Source organism: Salvelinus namaycush, chromosome 24, assembly GCF_016432855.1.
Source record: "Salvelinus namaycush isolate Seneca chromosome 24, SaNama_1.0, whole genome shotgun sequence".
Lineage (NCBI taxonomy): Eukaryota > Metazoa > Chordata > Actinopteri > Salmoniformes > Salmonidae > Salvelinus > Salvelinus namaycush.
The window spans coordinates 18,497,506-18,521,822 of NC_052330.1; the positions used below are offsets into that span (position 1 = coordinate 18,497,506).

General features: G+C 41.5%; 1 protein-coding gene across 1 annotated transcript in view; it reads right to left on the reverse strand.

The window, feature by feature from the left end:
* rps6kc1 (ribosomal protein S6 kinase polypeptide 1) overlaps positions 1–24,317 on the reverse strand; it is a 51,173-nt gene that overhangs the window by 26,029 nt on the left and 827 nt on the right. Inside the window, exon 2 of the mRNA XM_038962265.1 lies at positions 15,289–15,324. Within this exon, the coding sequence (XP_038818193.1) occupies positions 15,289–15,324 (36 nt within the window). The remainder of the gene's footprint in view (positions 1–15,288; positions 15,325–24,317) is intronic.

Sequence of the window (24,317 nt, forward strand, 5' to 3'; positions counted from 1 at the left end):
TTGTTTTTGTAATAATGACAATTACAACAATACTGAATGAACACTTATTTTAACTTAATATAATACATCAATAAAATCAATTTAGCCTCAAATAAATAATAAAACATGTTCAATTTGGTTTAAATAACGCAAAAACAAAGTGTTGGAGAAGGAAGTAAAAGTGCAATATGTGCCATGTAAAAAAAGCTAACGTTTAAGTTCCTTGCTCAGAACATGAGAACATATGAAAGCTGGTGGTTCCTTTTAACATGAGTCTTCAATATTCACAGGTAAGAAGTTTTAGGTTGTAGTTATTATAGAAATTATAGGACTATTTCTCTCTATACGATTTGTATTTCATATACCTTTGACTTCCGTCCCTCTCCTCACTCCTACCTGGGCTCGAACCAGGAACACATCGACAACAGCCACCCTCGAAGCAGCGTTACCCATGCAGAGCAAGGGGAACAATTACTCCAAGTCTCAGAGCGAGTGACGTTTGAAACGCTATTAGCGCGCACCCCGCTAACTAGCTAGCCATTTCACATCGGTTACACCAGCCTAATCTCGGGAGTTGATAGGCTTGAAGTCGTAAACAGCGCAATGCTTGAAGCAGAGCGAAACGCACGAAAGTGCTGTTTGAATGAATGCTTACGAGCCTGCTGGTGCCTACCATCGCTCAGTCAGACTGCTCTATCAAATCATAGACTTAATTATAACATAATAACACACAGAAATACGAGCCTTAGGTCATTAATATGGTCGATTCCGGAAACTATCATCTCGAAAACAAAATGTTTATTCTTCCAGTGAAATACGGAACCGTTCCGTATTTTATCTAACGGGTGGCATCCATAAGTCTAAATATTCCTGTTACATTCCTTTTTCGCGAATGCGCACCGCATCGATTATATGCAACGCAGGACACTCTAGATAAACTAGTAATATCATCAACCATGTGTAGTTAGCTAGTGATTATGATTGATTCATTGATTGTTTTTTTATAAGATATGTTTAATGCTAGCTAGCAACTTACCTTGGCTTCTTACTGCATTCGCGTAACAGGCAGGCTCCTCGTGGAGTGCAATGAGAGGAAGGTGGTTAGAGCGTTGGACTAGCTAACCGTAAGGTTGCAAGATTGAATCCCCGAGCTGACAAGGTAAAAATCTGTCGTTCTGCCCCTGAACAAGGCAGTTAACCCACCGTTCCTAGGCCGTCATTGAAAATAAGAATGTGTTCTTAACTGACTTGCCTAGTTAAATAAAGGTGTAAAAAAATAAAATAAAAATAATTTTTAAATAAAATCGGCCAAATCGGTGTCCAAAAATACAGATTTCTAATTGTTATGAAAACTTGAAATCGCCCATTCCGATTAATTGGTCGACCTCTAGTTCATATGCCTTGCGACCGTGATATATAGGCCTAAGGCCGAGACAATAAGGAGACACACTGGCAGAATAAATTCAACCACACCTTTATTTCATCACAAAACCGGAGAGCCACATTTGTCCTGTGAAGTCCACAAAGCATATTGCATATAACAAAGTTACATCACCTACAGAATGTTCAAGCAAATTAATGTTTCCGACATTTTTGTACCATTAAACAACTTGATTTAGAACCAGAGTTACCACAAGTCCCAAAGAAAATAGGAGCTGCCTCTAACAGTATAACTTTGCGTCCGTCCCCTCACCCCGACCCGGGCGCGAACCAGGGACCCTCTGCACACATCAACAACAGTCACCCACGAAGCATCGTTACCCATCGCTCCACAAAAGCCGCAGCCCTTGCAGAGCAAGGGGAACCACTACTTCAAGGTCTCAAAGCGAGTGACGTAACCGATTAAAACGCTATTACCGCGCACCACCGCTATCTAGCTAGCCATTTCACATCCGTTACACCTCCACTATTCCAGCACCATTTCAAAGTCATAAAATCACCTCTGCGTAGTCTAATACAGTGACAACTAAAAGATACCAAAAACAATTCAATCCAATCAACCAAAGCTAAATATGATGTGGCTGTCCATGGTACTGATTTCTGTGTGTGCATGTAAGTAGAAAAAACATGTTGACTCACCCTACAAGTAGAGAAACGCCAATGCCATCCTCACTTTCATGTTGCCGAAACGGTCTCTGACTGTCATACAGCACACACTTTTAGTTGTTGTCCTAGGCAAATCATTGTACCATCTAAACCCCTGTGAAATATATTTTCAGCTGTTTAAAGCTGGTGTACAAAACTAAAAGTAAAAGATGCAAAAACTAAACTTGAGAACGGGAAGCATAGAAATAGCGCACATAAATCAGATTTACCGCTTCTCAGACTTGCTTCCAATGAACATGACAGATCTATAACTCACATTTCTGTGGGAATTTGGTCGGTTCACCCAAAAAGTTAGATACTGCAGCTTTAACATTAATCTACATCTAGCTACATAGTGAACTTCTATTCTCTCAGGCCAGGGGCACAGTGTATGAATTTATGGTTGGATCAATCGCCGTTATAATCATTGATCAGTACGGAGAATTTTTTTTAATATTTTTTTTTCTGTCAATAACGTTTGGCTTTTGATGTGAAGCAAAATCCAAAATGGCTATCCTGGACACTTTATTTTGTGTGCCAGGACTCCGTTTAGCTCAACGCTGATTGGCTATTATCTTTATTTTTTAGGGAGGCCAAATTCGCTTAGCTTCCCTTGCATTCATTCAATGCTATGGGCGGCAACAATGTCATACTCTTTTTGGCCAGACAGCATCAGACAGATGGACTATACATACAGAGACAAAGGGGCACTGTTTTGCTCGCTCGGATGCAGCCACCGGTGAGATAAATTCAGTCTCTTGCGAATTGAAGAAAAAGTATAACAGAGATGAGAGCGACGAAAGATATAAAATAAAAAATAAAATGTCTTAGTACATTTTTGAAGCCTGGCTTCCCATGGCATCCATGAATACGCACCACCGTCTAAATAACAGCAATTGAACGTTATCTGCCCACAACTTATGGCCATTATTCCCTCTTTAGGTATGCTGACGCTAACTTAGCGGTCACGGAGCTATATAGCTTAACCGCGAGACATTGATACTAACAGATTAAGTAGCTAGTACTAGAGTGGGTGTATGTAAACACGTACTAATAGGCTCTGCTAAACCGTGACTCTGACTGACCAGGGTTCACACCAGGGTTGGAAATTAACACCCGCCAAATGCGGGTAGATTTTGTCATTGGCGGGTAACGGCCAGTGTACACTAGGAAGTGGTAAATTTCTGTGTGCCGAGGCGGCCGCCCAGAGTGGCTCGCTTGTGGGCATGCTGGCAGCACGTTTGTTTGTGCATCAACAATTCAGTATAGCAAGTTTGTATGAAGGTCTAGTTATTAAATGGGTAAATAGTTTAATCCATCCTCCTTTTCATTAATTTATTCACAGTAATCTAGTAATATGCTCTAAACCACTCGGTGACAAACTAACTTTCTTGCCCTGTTTCCAATCGTCCACATGGCTGGGAAAACCTATCCAATTAAGTAAATACATTTATTTAAAAAAACGAACAAACATATTATTAGTTAGCTAGCTACAGTGCAGGCCAATTCAAATGTGACTCGTTTCAGGAAACTAGGCGTATGTCGCACATCACTACTTCACAGGAGAGGCATTTGATCATTTTTTTAATCAAAATGCTTTTTTTGGCAGAATTACCTTCTGGAACCTTCTGAAATTTGACCTTTCATGTGCCTTAAAAACAAACTTGTATGCCATCTGTAAACACAAATAAAATTGTAACATTATGAGCCTAGCTGATTTAGCCCCAGAAAAAGTCAGGAACCTTCTCGCTAGCCATGATTGGCTGAGTTAATGGATGGGCTGGACATGCCAAGAGATGAGTTTGGATTGGTCTGCCATGTAGCATGCTTCTGTCTGTAACATGAGCTGCTTAGTATGTGCAGGTAAGCAGCTTTTTTGAGAGAGATCACTAACTGCACAAGTGTTGCTAATGCTCTCCACCTTCTGGAGGAGCGAGTTTTGAAATCAGTGCAATGCCCAGTGGAAGCAGAGCATGACAGCTAAGGAGATGGAGAAAATTCAGGCGTTTGATTGCAAATGGTTAGCTTTAGCTACCTGTAGATTCATGCAGGGTAGTATCGTTATGAGTTGGGATAATAGTTAATTGTTTAGCTAGCTAGCTACAGGTCTAAACAAAATACTCCACTACGCAAGTAACCATTTCACTGTACCGTTTACACCTTCTAACAAGCTAAACTCAGCAAAAAAAGAAACGTCCTCTCACTGTCAACTGCGTTTACTTTCAGCAAACTTAACATGTGTAAATATTCGTATGAGCATAACAAGATTCAACAACTGAGACATAAACTGAACAAGTTCCACAGACATGTGACTAACAGAAATTTAATAATGTGTCCCTGAACAAAGGGGGGGTCAAAATCAAAAGTAACAGTCAGTATCTGGTGTGGCCACCAGCGGCATTAAGTACTGCAGTGCATCTCCTCCTCATGGACTGCACCAGATTTGCCAGTTCTTGCTGTGGGATGTTACCCCACTCTTCCACCAAGGCACCTGCTAGTTCCTGGACAATTCTGTGGGGAATGGCCCTAGCCCTCACCCTCCGATCCAACAGGTCCCAGACGTGCTCAATGGGATAGAGGTCCGGGCTCTTCGCTGGCCATGGCAGAACACTGACATTCCGGTCTTGCAGGAAATCACGCACAGAACGAGCAGTATGGCTGGTGGCATTGTCATACTGGAGGGTCATGTCAGGATGAGCCTGCAGGAAGGGTACCACATGAGGGAGGAGGATGTCGTCCCTGTAACACACAGCATTGAAATTGCCTGCAATGACAACAAGCTCAGTCCGATGATGCTATGACACACCGCCCCAGACCATGACGGACCCTCCACCTCGATCCCGCTCCAGAGTACAGGCCTTGGTGTAAGGCTCATTCCTTCGACGACAAAAAAGCGACATCAGTGAAGAGCACTTTTTGCCAGTTCTGTCTGGTCCAGCGACGGTGGGTTTGCGCCCATAGGCAACGTTGTTTGCCCGGTGATGTCTGGTGAGGACCTGCCTTACAACAGGCCTACAAGCCCTCAGTCCAGTCTCCCTCAGCCTATTACAGACAGTCTGAGCACTGAAGGAGGGATTGTGCATTCCTGGTGTAACTCGGGCAGTTGTTGTTGCCATCCTGTAACGATCTTGTTCAGTTATCGTTACACGTGGCCACTGTGAGGACAATCAGCTGTAAATTATTGCCCTGGCCAGGGAGCAGGGACCCTGGGCATCTTTCTTTTGGTGTTTTTCAGAGTCAGTAGAAAGGCCTCTTTAGTGTCCTACGTTTTCATAACTGTGACCTTAATTGCCTACCGTCTGTAAGCTGTTAGTGTCTTAACGACCGTTCCACAGGTGCATGAATTGTTTATGGTTCATTGAACAAGCATGGGAAACAGTGTTTAAACCATTTACAATGAAGATCTGTGAAGTTATTTGGATTTTTACGAATTATCTTTGAAAGACATTTTAATTTTTTGCTTTTGAGTTTAGAAACGAATCAAAAATATTGTTGAGAAAGTTGCTTTTAGTTGCCTGGTTTGCTAGATTGACATATACTAAATTCATTTTTAAACCTGATGGGTTTATTGGTGTTAAAATGCACCAGTTATGCCATTTTGGACCCCTAGGCTGCTGATGTCATGCAGCCTGTCGTTTTTGTGTGTACTTTTTCCATAACGACAACTTTAATGTCGGACGACAATAGAATGTTCATGATGTCACTGCAACAACTGTATACAGACATTTCGATAGTAGTAGTATAAACCAGCCTTTAGTCATGAAATCTTTGGTTGTACACTTGTATTCACTGTTTAGCACATGGTCTCACATGTGAATCGTTAAAGAGATGGGTGGGGCTAAGGATCAAGAGGGTGTGAATGATGCTGAGTGGGTGTAGACAAAGAGCTCTCCAGTAGGTGTACCAAAACATTCAAAGGCACATTTTCTCAAAAGTGGTGTTACAAGTTTATCAACTTCCAAAGCAGAATTACTTTCCCATTTGTTCCTCAAATGCAGTATATGATACAATTTTCTATCTATGAGCCTCTACTTTTATCCAATGTAAATAACACCATTTCAAATTTTGCTACATAAGACCGAATCGAGGCGGTCGATCGAATTAGCTACTAACGTAGCTAGCTAACTAGCCAACATTAAATACTGTATAGCTAGCTAGGTGAATTAAATAACTTCATATTAGCTAGCTATCTTGATGTATTTATAATTGTAAATTAAAAACAAACAAATGCATTTGTAGGTAGCTAGCTAACAGCCATGAGGGTGAAAGGACAGCAGCTCCAGCTGTCAAATAAGTTTCTGCCTTAGCACTACAAATGATCAACTCATCATCAAGCTTCAAGTGGTATTTATGTATTAATTTTCCTTGATATGATCCTGCTGTCATATGCACGTGTGTGCACATGCATCTATCTATCCAATGTTATCATGATTTGTTATAAGATATATTATACTTTAGTAATACACAATGACCTGCTGATGTAAAAGTCTAATAATGACATTACCTTCCATATTCCTACAGATACCTTGCAACTGGAGATTCCTTCAAAACGATGACCTACAGTTACGGTGTAGGGGACTTCACAGTTGGGTGCATTGTCGCGAGTGTGACCAGGGCCACCTGGGAATGGTGGAATTCAGGCATGTGTGAAGGCTACCTGTGTCCTGCATAACTTCATGATGGACATTTTTATTTTTTATTTCACCTTTATTTAACCAGGTAGGCCAGTTGTGAACAAGTCCTCATTTACAACTGTGACCTGGCCAAGATAAAGCAAAGCAGCGCGACACAAACACAGAGTTACACATGGGATACACAAACATACAGTCAATAACACAATATAAAAAAATCTATATACAGCGTGTGAAAATGAGGACCAGGAGGGGACATGCAGCTCTCCGCCGTGTGCCAGACCAGAGGTCTGCTGCTCTACAGGATGTTGCACGGACGGGGCCAACAATGCAACACGGGAGGCAATCAATGTGGAGGAGATCTTCACCTCCTACTTCTTCAAAGAGGGTGCTGTTCCCTGGCAACACCATAGACTGCACTATGCACAACCAAAGGCTATTTTAAGAGACGCCCACATTGCAATAAAGAGTATTCTTTACATTTAATAAGCTGTGTCAACTCCAGTTATTACAATTCCCAGTTTCTCTCCCTTTAATTTCTACTTCTCAGATAAGGGTGATGTCTGCACAAAAACAAAACAGGCTGTTAATAGTCACCCATACTGAAAATGTTTATCAACAATTAGACACCCTACAACCCACACACTGGTATATCAATCTGATTGATGCAGTAAGCAGGTTCAGGTGTCCACCCACCTTCAAAGAATAGGCAAGAGGACCAACCATGGAGAATATTAAGACATCTCATTATTTATATTACTACGCTATATTGTTTGTCCTCGGGTGTCTGTGCATGTTTTTCAGTATAAAGTACTCTGGAGCCATTCAGTGTGGACACTGGACACCAGGTGAGGCCACACACACACAGATTCCTGTTGAACACTGTCTCTTTTGAACAGTCTCTTTTTATATGTGAACCCCTTCCACTTCTGAACTGCTTGACAGAGGGAACAGTATGATCAGAGCTGAGAGGTCACTTGGTCGGGTCAACATGAAGCACTATAAAATAGATGCTTTACATTGAAATACAGATAGAGATGTAGTAGTCCCAGAGTTAATGATCCATGGTCAGTTTTGCATTTCACCTCCTGATGATTATGATGACTGACATATTGTTAGAATTAAAAAGACTAGGCTTAATCATCCCATCTCTCTCTCTCTCTCCCTCTCATCTGCAGGTATCTTTTGATGTGAGAGAGGATACCAACCCCCAGTCGCATCATCACCACCTCACCCACATTAAGATAACCCTCGGGCCAACTGGGGGTCCAAGGATAGTTAGAGACGGTTAGAGACACTTAAGTAATTCTGATGACCTGAGAGAATGACGTTTGGTAGCACTGTAATTCATTACTCATGTGCAGTCTTCCCTGCTCCTCTGTTCTCATCTCTTTCCCCTTGTCGGTCACACTCACACCTCCCTCTCTCCCCACCTCTTTCTTCCTCTGTTTTATAATTCAGACCAGTTGTGCATTGAAGTACCGATTGAACTTGTATTTATAAAATAATATTTATAATGCATGAATTATGTATTTATAACACTTGGATAAAGAACTTTTCAATAAAGCTTTTCACATTCTCTACTGGTTGAAATTAAGTCTCTAATTTGATTAAATACTACACCTATCCTGTGTCCTCAGATCAGTGTAGATCACATATGTCAGAGTCAAGGCCCGCGGGCCACATCCGGCCCGCGAGAAGGTTTTTTACGGCCCCTGGGATGATCTTGATTTATTATTAGAACCGGCCCGCAGACCGCAGCAAGCCGGCAGCCCGCAGATCTTTTACACGCACCAATACTACATTTCCCACAATGCAACGGTGACGCACCGAGCAGTAGGCTGCTTCATTTCAATATTTATTGGCACAGCAGTCGTCAGCATCACAGTAAAATTAACTTTCAGATACCCATCAAAAATGGCAAAACGGAAGGTGGACACTGAGAACCGGGGGTTTCAAACAAGGTGGGAGTCGGAGTATATGTTCACGGAGGTAGCTGGAAAACCTGTGTGTCTTCTGTGTGGAGAAAGTGTGGCGGTACTGAAAGAGTATAATCTGAGACGACATTATGAAACGAAACACGCGGACAAAAACAAGAATATGGACATGGAACAAAGGCTACAAAAGGCAGAGGAATTAAAACGAGGCCTCAAATCTCGACAGGCTCTGTTCAAAAAAGCCAAATCACAAGGCCAGGCTGCTGTCAAGGCCAGTTTTATTTTGGCAGAAGAGATCGCTAAATCAGCCCGGCCATTTACGGAGGGGGATTTCATCAAAAACTGCATGATTAAAGTTTGTGACGAAGTTTGCCCAGAAAAAAGGCAACTCTTTTTAAATGTGAGTATGAGCAGAAACACCATTGCCGAGAGAGTAGACCAGTTGTCCATCAATCTAAAAGAGCAGCTTGTGAAAAAGGGAAAAGATTTCATTGCATATTCCTTGGCTGTGGATGAGAGCACCGACATTTCTGACATTGCCCAGTTGTCAATTTTCATCCGCGGAGTGGACTCCAGCCTAAGCGTGACAGAGGAGTTTTTGGCTTTACGTCCTATGCATGGCACAACTACGGGGCATGATTTGTATGAAGAGGTGTCAAGATGTGTAAATGAGATGGAGCTGCCTTGGGAAAAACTCGTGGGTTTGACAACCGACGGAGCACCTGCGATGTGTGGACACAGGAGCGGACTGGTGGCGAAGATACGGGAAAAGATGCAAGAGGAAAACGCGACAGGTGAGCTGACAGCTTATCATTGTATCATACACCAGGAAGCGTTGTGCGGTAAAGCCTTGAAAATGGAGCATGTAATGAGCATCATCACGCGCACAGTTAACTTTATCAGAGCCAAAGGTTTGAATCACCGCCAGTTCAAGGCATTTCTGACGGAGTTAGAAACGGAGCATGGTGATTTGCCTTATCACACAGAGGTGCGATGGCTAAGCCAGGGAAAGGTGCTTCAAAGATGTTTCGAGCTTCGTGAGGAGATTTGTCTGTTCTTGGACAGCAAAGGGAAAGACACAACACAACTCCGAGACGAAATGTTTCTGTGTGAAATGGCTTTTCTGTGTGACATTACGAGTCATCTGAATGCAATGAACTTGCAGCTGCAGGGTCGGGATCATGTCATCTCTGATATGTACAGTACAGTGAAGGAATTTAAAACCAAACTGACTCTGTGGGAGACGCAGATGCGGAAAGAAAATTTGAGCCACTTTCCCAGCTGCCAGACCATGAAAGAGAAGCTCTCTACCAGTGCGTTCCCGAGCGCACAGTTGGCTGATAAAATAGGTATGCTTGCCGCTGACTTTCGACGCCGATTTGCTGACTTTGAAGCACAAAAAAGCAGGTTGGAACTGCTCGGTAACCCATTTGCTGTTGACGTGGAAAGCTCACCACCAAACCTCCAAATGGAGTTGATTGACCTCCAATGCAATGATGCACTGAGGGCAAAATATGCGGCAGTGGGTGCTGCGGAGTTCGCCCGTTTCCTCCCCGACACAATGCCCCAGCTGCGCATCCAGGCTGCTCAAACGTTGTCTATGTTTGGCAGCACATACCTGTGTGAACAACTGTTTTCTTTGATGAACCTGAACAAAACATCACACAGAAGTCGACTTACTGCTGAACACCTCCACTCAATTCTGAGGATTTCCTCAGCTCAGAGCCTTACCCCGAACATTGATGAACTTGTGGAAAAGATGGGACACCACCAAGTATCACCCTCAACCTCAAACAAGTGAACATTACTGTGCAATCACATATTTAGAGTTTTTACTCAGTTCAAGTTTAAAAGTTAAAGTTTAATATTTGTTTTCACTGCATGTTACTTCTCCTTAAACAAAGTGTTGTTTTTGATTAATAGATTTTTGCACTTTATTTTATTGTATTTCAATCCAATTATATTTTAAAAATATTTCAGTTGAGTGGATGATAGAAAATTGCTATTATTGTTTTTTTCTTTGAAGTAAATTTAGCCCACTTTTGCTAAAATAGAAAATATAGGCTACTGATGGTGCCTTGAATACCGGTTTCTTTCATTTAATGTTCATGTTATGGGGATTTTTATATAAAGGAAATTTGTCTTTTGTGTCTGTTGAAAATTAAAGATTACTGACAGAGCCATAAGAAAATATTGCTTTATTTATCTGATCATATTGGAATATATTTGTTAGGTTTTCAGTAGGTTCAATTAGGTTCACTAGACTATATGCGTCATTTAAAAATTTTTCAATGAACATTCGAACAGTCCGGCCCTCGGCTTGTAGCTAAATTTTTTATTTGGCCCTCCGTCCATTTGACTTTGACACCCCTGGTGTAGATTAAGGAAATAAGCTGGCGAGAAGAACCTGTTTTACATTATTTACATGATGCATAGGAAGTGTGGTGTACTGTTTTTGTAATTCTGGTCCTATATGTATGAATTACAAATCAGCCTTTAACTAGTTAAATAATGTGCTCTTGTCTAAGGCAATGTTACAATGTGTAACCATTGATGTCCTAGGACCAGGAATGGTAAACACTGTTGAAGTGTATAATTGTAATAAATACGGTGCATGCAGACACAGCATCATTCAAAGACTGGAGTTTGATACTCCTGGTTTTGGATATGACTGAAAAAAGAATGTCTCACAGACATTCATACCTGAACCACACCTTTATTTGCCAAGATAGAGTACAAGATCAGAGAATACATTCAATGTATGTGGGGAACTCATGCTTGGTAATAACTACATGTATATACGACTTGCATCCTTGGCACAACAAAGTTATATTATATTCTACTCAATCCATAGGCTTCATTGATGCCATTCAGAATGTCTTGAAGTTAATACAACCGGCTATGATTGCTGTGGTTCATAGCTAGCTAGCTAATATTGACATAATATTAGCATGTAACAGTCATGTTGTCACGTTCTGACCATAGTTCTTGTGTGTTGTGCTTGTTTTAGTGTTGGTCAGGACGTGAGCTGGGTGGGCATTCTATGTTGTGTGTCTAGTTTGTCTGTTTCTGTGTTCGGCCTAATATGGTTCTCAATCAGAGGCAGCTGTCAATCGTTGTCCCTGATTGGGAATCATATATAGGTGGCTTGTTTTGTGTTGGGGATTTGTGGGTGGTTGTTTCCTGTCTCTGTGTTTTCTCTGCACCAGATAGGGCTGTATCGGTAAGCCACATTTGTTATTTTGTATTTGTTTAGTGTTCAGTATTTACGTAATTAAAATCATGTTGAACACGAGCTACGCTGCGTCTTGGTCCGATCCCTGCTACACCTCTTCTCATGAAGAGAGGGAAGGTTGCCGTTACACATGTGTGTAACAGTAATTTTCTGCAATTTCTTGGGGATTAATGATCAACTGGTGGAAGCAATTAAAATCACTGTTCTGAACTAATATGTATACCAAATGTTTTAGGGTCTACACACAGATCGGCTACAAAACTAGCTACACATCCATAGGCATACACCTGCATTGCTTGCTGTTTGGGGTTTTAGGCTGGGTTTCTGTACAGCACTTCGAGATATTAGCTGATGTACGAAGGGCTATATAAAATAAACTTGATTTGATTTGCATACAGGTATTTTTATCCTCCACTACGCAATAAGAAAAGAGTTAGCTAACTACATTACTTTAGCTGCATTGCATAGCAAATATCAGCAAGACAGGCTTACAAAATTGTACTTTAAATTTGCAGTAAATGCTTTAGCTAGCTAGATTCTTTACATCGACTCTTTCCCAAGACAACAGCCTGGTTTTCTCAGGAATCCCAAAACATTCAAAAACAAAAAACGCTCATAAAGCTACCTGGCTAATGTTAGCTAGTCAGCGAGCTTGCTAAAGATTTTTCCTAAATTAACTTTGACACAAATTCATGCATAATCGTCTCTACATTAACTTATTCCTCTCGACTGTAATTTTTTTTCATAATTAGTTATGACATTATAATTACTTACATTTGCTTCCATTCTAGTATTTTTGTCAGCCATCTTTGCTGAAGAAAGTCTCTAGCATTGGGTCGCAGAGAGTCAAATTCGTCATGGGAACCACTCGATATGATTGATCGTTGCCCAGCGTTAGCCGCTGGTGATTTCATAAAGTTGGGAAATGCATTACTTTTTCACCGCCTCCCACGGCACGTTCCCGCCACCCAACGGTCCCCAGACCACTCCGCTTCACACCGTGTTCCTTCCATTGAAAATGAATGGGAAGCGGGTTCACTGCACAGTGTACATGGGCCGTAAGAATGTAAATTTCACCAGCCACGTTGGCAGGTGGGCACATAAAGCATTTGCGATTTTTATATATTTCTTTTTAAGCCCACATGTAGAAGTTGGTCGAATTGACAAAGGCTACTAAAGTGTAACTTTGTTCTCATGTTTCTTGGACATTTACATAATTTTGTTCACATGCTAGGTTGTATTTCAATGTAAGTATGAGTTTGCTGCAACTGTCTGCTGCTAGGAAGACATCGCAGTCAGATTATTTTCCATCACAGACAAGCGAGTGCCCAAGTTATCATGGTAACGGCCTGTCCATTAAAGTTCCAGTTGACAATTTGTGTCTCACCTAATTGTGCTTGATTGAGCATATATCCCTCCTAAAAGTCATTGTTATCCTAGATGTATGTGTGTGCTTCTACATTTCTACTTAGGAGTACATGATGTGCTCCTTGTAAAAAAATATCAGCGTAGAGACCTGAACTATACTAATAAATAGCCTGCATCACTCACTCACTTTTGTGGCAGGGCAGGCACTTTGTTTACTCTTGATGGTCAGTTGTTGAAGTGCTTATTTGTTTTTATTATTGGATCTAAATGATTTATTTTAACTTGTTTGGGATAGGGGTCAGCATTTTCACTTTTGGATGAATAGCGTGCCCAGAGTGAACTGCCTCCTACTCAGTCCCAGATGCTAATATATGCATGTTATTATTAGTATTGGATAGAAAACACTCTGAAGTTTCTAAAACTGTTTGAATGATGTCTGAGTATAACAGAACTCATATGGCAGGCAAAAACCTGAGAAAAAAATCCAAACAAGAAGTGGGAAATCTGAGGTTTGTAGTTTTTGAACTCACCCCTATCGAATACACAGTGGGATATGGGTTCATTTTCACTTCCTAAGGCTTCCACTAGATGTCAACCGTCTTTAGAACGTGGTTTCAGGCTTCTCATGTGAAGGGGGGCCGGATGGGAGCTGTTTGACTAAGGGGTCTGCCTACAGCCTCGTTCTCAGTCACGCGCTTTCACTTGAGAGGTTGCTCTCATTCCATTGCTTTTCTACAGACAATGGAATTCTCCGGTTGGAACATTAATGAACTTTTATGATAAAAACATCCTAAAGATTGATTCTATACTTAGTTTGACAAGTTTCTTCGACCTGTAATATAACTTTTTGAACGTTTCGTCCGAATCGACCAGATCGCGCTTTTGGATTTGTTTACCAAACGACCTAACAAAAGAAGCTATTGGACATAAATGGACATAAATTATGGACATTATCGAACAAAACAAGCATTTATTGTGGAACTGCGATTCCTGGGAGTGCATTCTGATGAAGATCAAAGGTAAGTGAATATTTATAATGCTATTTATGAATAATGTTGACTACCCAACATGGCGGATATTTCTCTGGTTGGTTTGGGCTCTGAGCACCGTTCTCAGATTATGCTTTTTCCGTAAAGTTTTTTTGAAGTGTATCTAAAGTTCCATGCATAACACTTGAATTTTCATCAACATTTATAATAGAGTATTTCTGTGAATTCATGTGGCTCTCTGCAAAATCATAGCATGTTTTTGAACTACTGAACATAACACACCAATGTAAAATTAGATTTTTGGATATAAATATGCAGTTTATCGAACAAAACATACATGTATTGTGTAACATGAAGTCCTATGAGTGTCATCTGATGAAGATCATCAAAGGTTAGTGATTAATTTTATCTCTATTTGTGCATTTTGTGACTCCTCTCTTTGGCGGGAAAAATGGCTGGGTTATTCTGTGACTTGGTGGTGACTTAACATAATCGTTTGTGGAGCTTTCGCTGTAAAGCATTTTTGAAATCAGACACTGTGGCTGGATTACCGAGAATTTTATCTTTAAAATGGTGCCTAATACTTGTATGTTTGAGAAATTTGATTTATGAGATGTCTGTTGATTTGTATTTGGCGCCCTGCTATTTCATTGGCGGTTTAACATACATTGGTTAAAAGACACAAGTCACAAAATGAAATGAAATTCAGCAATATACCCCATTATTCTTACTGGTAATACATTAGAAAGCATACTCATTTTTGTGATTTTTTTGTGTAATTATGAAGAAAAATATTTTGTCTGGTAAAAAAAATCAGAGTGGCTGTCACAGTGGCTGGTGGACCAAAAATGTCATTGGTTTGTGATAACAGTTGTTATTGTCACAGCTACTACAAAGGTCAACATGGTCACCACCATTATAACCGTGGTCACTAACCTCTGCAACATGACCAGCCATAGGAGCAAAATCCAAAGCCCCTCTCTCGCACGCGTTCTCAGTTTTCCCTCTATCCCTTCTTTTCTCACTTTCGTCCCATCACTGTCAGATAATCCTGTAGTTCTTACCTCTTGGACGTCCTCCGGGTTCTTTCTGGAGATGATCTGAGCAGGAGAGAAAAAGAGGGGTTAGGATCAGCAAGCAACCTTAAACCCCACCACCATCATCGCCACCAAAAGTTCTTCTTCATTGCACTACAGACCGAAAATGGGGACCCTGGATGGATGGGCCCTGTAGAACTGTAGTAGAAATTCCCTGTTCTGCTGTGGAGAGCGGAGTCATTCACAGATAGCGGAGGGGGGTTCAGAGTTCTAGCCGCTGGACAATGAGGACATTATACAGCGACACGGTGGGGGAGCAGTGCACAAACGAGATGTCACCACACAAGCGCGCACACGCACGCACGCACAGGGCACTATACATACACACACCACAAAGGGGCAGCAACTCCCCAAGATCGCTGGATGAAGGAAAACAGCTTTATCAAAAGGCACACAGACAACCTAAACATTTGTTTGCGATACCTTCAATAAAGAATCATTGGTATCATGGAAAAAAATAACTGCTATACAGACATTATAGCATATTATAAACCGGGTGGTTCGATCCCCAAATGCTGATTGGCTGAAAGCCGTGGTATATCAGACCGTATACCATGGGTATGAACAAAAATGACTTTTTTCTGTTCTAATTACATTGGTAACCAGTTTGTAATAGCAATAAGACACCTCGGGGGTTTGTGGTATATGGCCAAACAGCTATATCCAGGCACTCTGAGTTTGTCATGTTCACTGGACGTGGTACCTTGTCCCAGACCTGGTGCTTTCTACTCCCTCTCTCTAGGGTACCTGCCATCTCGAACTCTGAATGCTCAGCTACAAAAAGTCAACTGACATTTACTCCTGAGGTGCTGACCTGTTGCACCCTCTACAACCACTGTGATTATTATTATTTGACCCTGCTGGTCATCTATCAACATCTTGGCCATGTACTGTTATAATCTCAACCCGGCACAGCCAGAAGAGGCCTGGCCACCGCTCAGAGACTGGTTCCTCTCTAGGTTTCTTCATAGGTTCCTGCCTTTCTAGGGAGTTTTTCCTAGCCACCGTGCTTCTACATCTGCATTGCTTGCTGTTTGGGGTTTTAGGCTGGGTTTCCGTATAGCACTTTGTGACATCGGCTGTTGTAAAAAGGGCTTCATAAATCAATTTGATTGATTGTCTAAGAACACTCCTTAGCCGTGGTATATTGGCCACATTTTTTACCAACATGTCACATGTGCAACCAGAGAAAACAATTCAAATAATCAAACACCAACTTTACTCCACACACAGAGATGCATACAAAGCTCTCCACCGCCCTCCATTTGGCAGATCTGACCATAATTCTATCCTCCTGATTCCTGCTTACAAGCAAAAACTAAAGCAGGAAGCACCAGTGACTCGGTCAATATGGAAGTGGTCAGATGATGTGGATGCAACGCTACAGGGCTGTTTTGCCAGCACAGACTGGAAAATGTTCCAGGATTCATCCAATGGCATTGAGGAGTACACCACCTCAGGCGTCAGCTTCATCAATAAGTGCATCGACGACGTCGTCCCCACAGTGACTGTACGTACATATCCAAACCAGAAGCCATGGATTACAAGCAATATCCACATCGAGCTAAAGGCTAGAGCTAACGCTTTCAAGGAGCAGGAGACTAATCCGGACACTTAAGAAATCCCGCTATACCCTCAGACGAACCATCAAACAAGCAAAGCATCAATACAGGATTAAGATTGTAGTAGGATTCACCGGCTGTGACGCTCGGATGTGGCAGGGCACGAAAACTATTACGGACTAAAAAGGGAAACCAGACGCGAGCTGCCCAGTGACACAAGCCTACCAGACGAGCTAAATGCCTCTTATGCTCGCTTTGAGGCAAGCAACACTGAAGCATGCACGAGAGCACCAGCTGTTCTGGACGACGTGTGATAACGCTCTCGGTAGCCGATGTGAACAAAACCTTTAAATAGGTCAACATTCACAAAGCCGCTGGGCCAGACGGATTACCAGGACGTGTACTCAAAGCATAGGCGGACCAACTGTTAAGTGTCTTCACTGACATTTTCAATCTCTCCCTGACCGAGTCTGTAATACCTACATGTTTCAAGCAGACCACCATAGTCCCTGTGCCCAAGGAGGCGAAGGTAACCTGGTACTGCCAGGTGGCACTCACGTGAGTAGCCATGAAGTGCTTTGAAAGACTGGTCATGGCTCACATCAACAGCATTCTCCCAGACACCCTGGACCCACTCCAATTCGCATACCACCCCAGACCCACTCTAATTCGCATACCACCCCAATAGAGCTACAGATGATGCAATCTCAAATCGCACTCCACACTGCCCTTTCTCACCTGGACAAAAGGAACACCTATGTGAGAATGCTATTCATTGACTACAGCTCAGCGTTCAACACCATAGTGCCCACGAAGCTCATCACTAAGCTAAGGACCCTGGGACTAAACAACTCCCTCTGCAACTGGATCCTGGACTTCCTGGCGGGCCGCCCCCAGGTGGTAAGAGTAGGCAACAACACGTCTGTCACGCTGATCTTTAACACTGGGGCCCCTCAGGGGTGTGTACTTAGTCCCCTCCTGTAATCCCTGTTCACCCACGACTGCGCACCAAACACGACTCCAACACCATCATTAAGTTTGCTGATGACACAGTGGAACAGTGGTTCCTTCTTTAAAAGTAGCGTCATACTGCGGCACACCTTTCCTTTCTGTGAATTCACAGAATTCTATGGCACATCCTTAAAATGTCTGCCATTTTTTCTGTTACTGCAAGTTATTGCAAGTTTGACCACCAGAGGGCATCTGAGAAGCATTTGATAGTATTCCGTATTGGCATTACCAGAGAACGTAAAACCTTTTTTGTAATAACATTGTATATGGGATTGATTTAAATGTGGCTTAACTTGATTAATATTATGGTGTTTCTATTCAGAGAAAAACTAAAAACTAAACCCTTAGGGTTTCCGTTCGGATGGAATGGAAAATATGGTGCTGTACAACGTTACGGTAGAGAGTAGCCTACAGGAGTGGAGGATTCTAAATAGTTTACCTTCATTAGACAACTTTGTTCCCATATTCCTGTAAATCAGTGATATTTATTCCCATAGTAATTTGTTATGGATCCATAACTAAATCAACATCTGCAATTTGAAAGAGTATTTTTTTATCAATATTTTATTAACGAAATGTGTTTATTTGTTTATTAGGCTACTGTGTAGTCTACAATACACACTGTAGTAAACTTGGGAAAGTGCCTAAATCCTTACATAAAGGAGAGCAGGCCAAGTCTGTACTACTGAATGGAGACAGTGTTATTTCATAGTTGTGGAAAATAGTAAAAATAAAGAAAAATCCTGGAATGAGTAGGTGTGTCCAAACTTTTGACTTGTACTTGCTTAATTAATTTGATTAATATTATGGTGTTTCTATTCCATGAAAAAAAAAAAAAAAACCTGGGGGTCACCATTAGGATGGAACAGAAAATATGGCGCTGTACAACGTGGCGCTCATAAATTCAGAGCATTGTCAGATTGTCTGTTTGTAAAAATCAGACCGTTTCGCTCTCGGAGCGCACACTGGATGTTCGGGCCGAGGAGTAGGGTTGATTTGAGCGTTCTGGCCTTAAAACGGCAGTCAAGCACCCAAGCTAACATTGGCTAGCTTGCTAGCTACTTCCTAGACACAAATGAGATCACGCTGACCATTTTCCGGCCATATTGAACTGGTTTTGAGCGCTCGTAAATGTATTATTCTGCGCTCTGGTACACTCAGACGAGAGTGCTCTGAAATCGATGTAGATAGCCAGAGCGAATTTACGAAAGCACCCGAATGTCCATTGAGAACGCACAACAACTATAACATTTAGCTAAGCTAAGAATGACGGGAATAATCAAGTCAAACGTTGGATAGTTAGATAGACATCAAACTTGCCAGTATATTAACTATAGGCTAACTACTAACGTTAGGTAGCTAACTAACATACCGGTACATAATGCTGTAATATGCTCTGTGGTTCGTAAGGACAGCGTAGCTAACAAATTGTCAGCCAACATAACGTGTAAGGTAACTTATTTGAAAGGTCATTACTTTATTACATTGAGTAGCAAGCTACCCCCTGGGCATCAGGGCAAATCTGGTCTGTGATAGGGGGGGGGTTCACAACTAGCTCGGCTATTAGACTATTCTTTAGTAAAGCTTGAATAGTCTATTGTTCAGCTATTATCCCCTCTCCCCAACTTGCAACAAATTGTTGTTGTTCCCATCTTGTTCATCATTCTGCGCCTGAGTGGCTCGCTTGTGGGCGTGCTGGCAGGATATTGTAGCATCTTCGGTTGTGCATCAAGAATTCTGCATACAGTAGAGAGTTTGTATGAAGGTGTGGTTATTCACAGGCAAATTGTTATATGCTATGGAGGTACATGTGTCTTTTTGTCGAGAGCAAAACTTTTATTTTCAATCAAAAAGAATTGTTCTGAAAGCAACCTTTTTCCGACACAAAGGAAGTCATAGCGGACACCTACGAAGAAGGACTGTGTGATGATGGCATCTCAGGTAAGCAGCACTGGGCGTTCTTCCATCCAACTTTTACATAGCTAGTAGTTATGAACCGACACTGAATCGTTGGAGCTAACATTCTACTGTATTACATACATACCGTAGAATGATAAATCATGCAATTATTATTCTCAAGCTAACCAAAAGCATTTATCTATGAACGCCTGTTAATCTAACTTTCTTTCATGGCAACTCATAAGCAGGCTGTGTCATATGTTTCATAGTCGCTATATAATCATATTTCATGGCAGTGTAACGGTTAGCTTTTTTACAGAAGGATGTAAGAACACAATATGTCTGTCACGAAGAGTTAGCGAGTCTTTGCATCGTGTAGATGGTGCAGGTATCATTGCATATTTCCCATCATTTAATGAACAACCACAATACCAGCCTGGTATTAAGCTTTCTGTGCTGTATTGACATATCCTGAAAATGACATCTGCTGTTTTAGATTGAACGGTCATATCTGTTATTGTTTTCATATCTACAAAAAATAAGCTATCTTCTTTACTTTCAGAGAGCGAGCTGATCAAGGGGTCGAAATTGTAGATATTGCCAGATGTTCACTGTCCGAGGAACAGGCCGTGGAAGCTTTATTGCTGGCAAAAGTGTCAATAACCAGAGGTAATTAAACTGTTCTGTGTTCTTTTTCCCCTCTTCATCTCTGCCTGTCTTGTAGTACATGGAACCTGTCTCACATGCATTAATTTAAAAAACTTTAAAAAACTTAAGATGTCAGCTGCTAATTTTCTGATTTACACCACATAAACACAGCCATTTTCACTGGACTATCTGTTGCTGCCAAGTCATGATTTCCCTGGGGGTTTGTTAGCATTGCAATAACCAAGTGGTGAGACACATAGCCCTCTATATTTAAATGTTTCAGGTTAACTCTGATAGGTGTCTATCTTCTAGTATCTTCTATTGACATTATCTTCTATTGTTTGTCCTCATGTGTCTGTTTTTCAGCATAAAGTACTCTGCAGCCACTTCGTGTGGACATCAGGTGAGACCACACACACACAATAACAGTCTCCTCTTCTTCACTTCATCCCTCTCCCCCTTCTCCCTAAATACTCTAAGTTATATCAGCGGTTTTGGTGAACCCGTCCCTCATCTGAACTGGCTGACACAGAGGGCACTGCATTATAATAGGTGAGAGGTCACTTGGTTGGGTCAAAAATAAGTATTATTAAAGAGATGCTTTACATTGAAATACAGACAGAGGTTTTTATATGACCAAATGCATAATGAGTGCTCTAACTCCCCCTTGTGGTGGTCTGGAGCAATGACGCCGGGACGCTGGGTACCTCTAAGTCCCGCAGTGCAAGCTCGCAACTTTTGAAGGAGGAAGCACTGTAGGCCTGATAACCAACAATGATGAGACAACCTATAGGGAGGTCAGAGAACTGGCAGTGTGGTGCAAGGACAAAAACCTCTCCCTCAATGTGAGTAAGACAAAGGAGCTGATCGTGGACTACAGGAAAAGGCGGGCTGAACAGGCCCCCATTAACATCGACAGGGCTGTAGTGGAGCGGGTCGAGAGTTTCAAGTTCCTTGGTATCCACATCACCAACAAACTATCATGGTCCAAACACACCAAGACAGTCGTGAAGAGGGCAAAACCTTTCCCCCCTCAGGAAACTGAAATATTTGGCATGCGTCCCCAGATGCTCAAAAGGTTCTACAGCTGCACCATCGAGGTGCACCACTGGTTGCATCACCGCCTGGTATGGCAACTGCTCGGCACCTGGCTATAAGGCGCTACAGAGGGTGGCGCGAACGGCCCAGTACATCACTGGGGCCAAGCTTCCTGCCATCCAGGACCTATACAATAGGCCAGAGGAAAGCCAATAAAATTGTCAGAGACTCCAGTCACCCAAGTTATAGACTGTTTTCTCTGCTACCGCACGGCAAGCGGTACCGGAGTGCCAAGTCTAGGACCAAAAGGCTCCTCAACAGCTTCTACCCCCAAGGTATATGACTGCTGAACAATTAATAAAATCGCCACCGGACAATTTACATTGACCCTCCCCCCTCCCTTTTGTACACTGCTACTTCTCGCTGTTTATTATCTATGCACAGTCACTTCACCCCCACCTACATGTACAAATTACCTCAACTAACCTGTACCCCCGCACACTGACTCGGTACCGGTGCACCCTGTATATAGCCTTGTTATTGTGTTACTTTGTATTACTTTTTGTTTTCATCTACCTGGTAAATATTTTCTTAACTCTTCTTGAACTGCACTGTTGGTTAAGGGCTTGTAAGCATTTCACGGTAAAGTCTAAACTTGCTGTACTCGGCGCATGTGACAAATAAAGTTTGTTTTGACTTTTGGGGTAACCTAAGTCCAAAGAGCGTAAAAAAATATGTTTTTTAAATTATTATTATTACTTTTCAGGATAGAAAAACACTTAGTTTCAACTTAAACCACTAAAACCAGATATAAAGCATGTAGAAAAGATAATGGACATATCTTTTTTTGGAATATAACATTTGAGAACTAACAATCACCCAAATAAAAGCTAGACAGTCAGAGAAATGAAAATGCAAAAAAAATATGAATTTAGCAATATTAATTTTATTATTATTGTCGAGCAAAAGAACAGCAATAGACATGGCAAAATGCAAAGAATTACAGGAAACTAGCTTTAAAATTGTTACATTTTCTCTCAGCTGCATAGCAAAATGTGTAGAACTGCAGGAAATTAACTTAAAAATGTACTAAATATCTCAGCTCCATGGAGTAATAGTAGAATTACAGGAAATTGTCTTAAATGCAAAAATGTCTCTACAGCGCAAAGTTGGGGGCCTCAAATTCTTTCTTAAATGTAGCCGCGCAAATGACCAATTATGCTCATTGCCCTGCCACGCCCCCTGTCACACCCACCGCCTAAGCCCATTTCTGATACAGAAAAAAACTGCAGTAGTGGGTATAGAAGCATCTATTTATTCATTCTTTCTGTCCCTCTCCTTAGAACATTGTGGGCAGACTGACGAATCATTCTGTCTGATAGTGTCCCAGTTTCAAAACCCTGTAGTGTTCTGACCTCCTGCACCACTCACAGTGACAGAGCCAGACAGACGGACAACGGAGGAAATTATATAAAGATTTCTCTCTCCCATCAGCACCTTTGTGACAAAAATCAACCCTTTTTCATTTGTATAGGTGCACGTGTCTGACACTGAACTGGTTGTGTGGTATTGTAGCCATTGGAAAAACTTGATATAGTTCCCTTTGGAGAATAATCTCTGATAGTGTTAAATCTGTGTTGCTGGGATGTGACCTTTCTGAATCGGATGTGAAATACAAACTAAAAGGTAGAGCGTCAACATCTCTGGGAGTGGGTCTGGATGCAACGATGATGATTACTTTTGCACAATGGGTAACTTTGGGTCATTGCCATGGACTTCCTTTTGCTAGACAATAAATTGCATAAACTGCAGTTTCTCTCATGCTGCATAGACATACTTACTGAGACTGATTAGTAAAATGTATGCAACTAGATGCCCCAGTATCTGTGTATTAGAAATGTCGACGATGAATGAGTATGACGTGTCTCCTCTCTAACACTCAGGAAGCTCTGATTGAAACTCCCATTAGACAGCTCTGCAAGCGTCACGGCCAGTATGTACTTTGTACTTCCAAATAAGGTCTAAATTAAACTGTATAAGCACTCACGTCCCAAGGATTCTGAGGAGCAAAAACCTTACTGTTAAGCACAGCTCGAAAGTCTACAACAGCCCAACACATTAGAGGTGTCGAGGATCAGTGGTGCAAAGTACTTAAGTCGTTTTTTGGGGGCAACTGTACTTTACCATTTATATTTTTGCTAACTTCACTGCATTCCAAAATAAAATGTACTTTTTAATCCATACATTTTCCCTGACACCCAAAAGTACTCGTTACATTGTGACTGGAAAATGGTCCAATTCACTTATCAAGAGAACATCCCTGGTTATCCCTACTGCCTCTGATCTGACAGACTCACTAAACACAAATGCTTCATGTGTAAATTATGTCTGAGTGTTGGAGTCTGCCCCTGGCTATCCGTCAAAAAAAAATATATTAAAATGGTGCTGTCTGGTTTGCTTAATATAAGGAATTTGAAATGGTTTATACTGTTAGTTTTGATACTTAAGTATATTTTAGCAATTCCGTTTACTTTTGATACTTAGGTATATTTAAAACCAAATACTTTTAGACTTTTACTCAAGTAGTATTTTACTGAGTGACTTTTACTTGAGTAATTGTCTATTCAGGTACTGTATCTTTACTTTTACTCAAGTATGACAATTTAGTAGTTTTTCCACCACTGCCAAAGAGGCATTTTTCAGTTGCTTGTACATTTTTTCGGTTGCTTGACCTTTTTGGAAGTACAAACCAGCCATAACGGGAGTAAATGAAGATAGTTACTCAGCGAAACCCCATATTTGGTGAGTAACTAAAGTATTTTGACATTATAACGCATG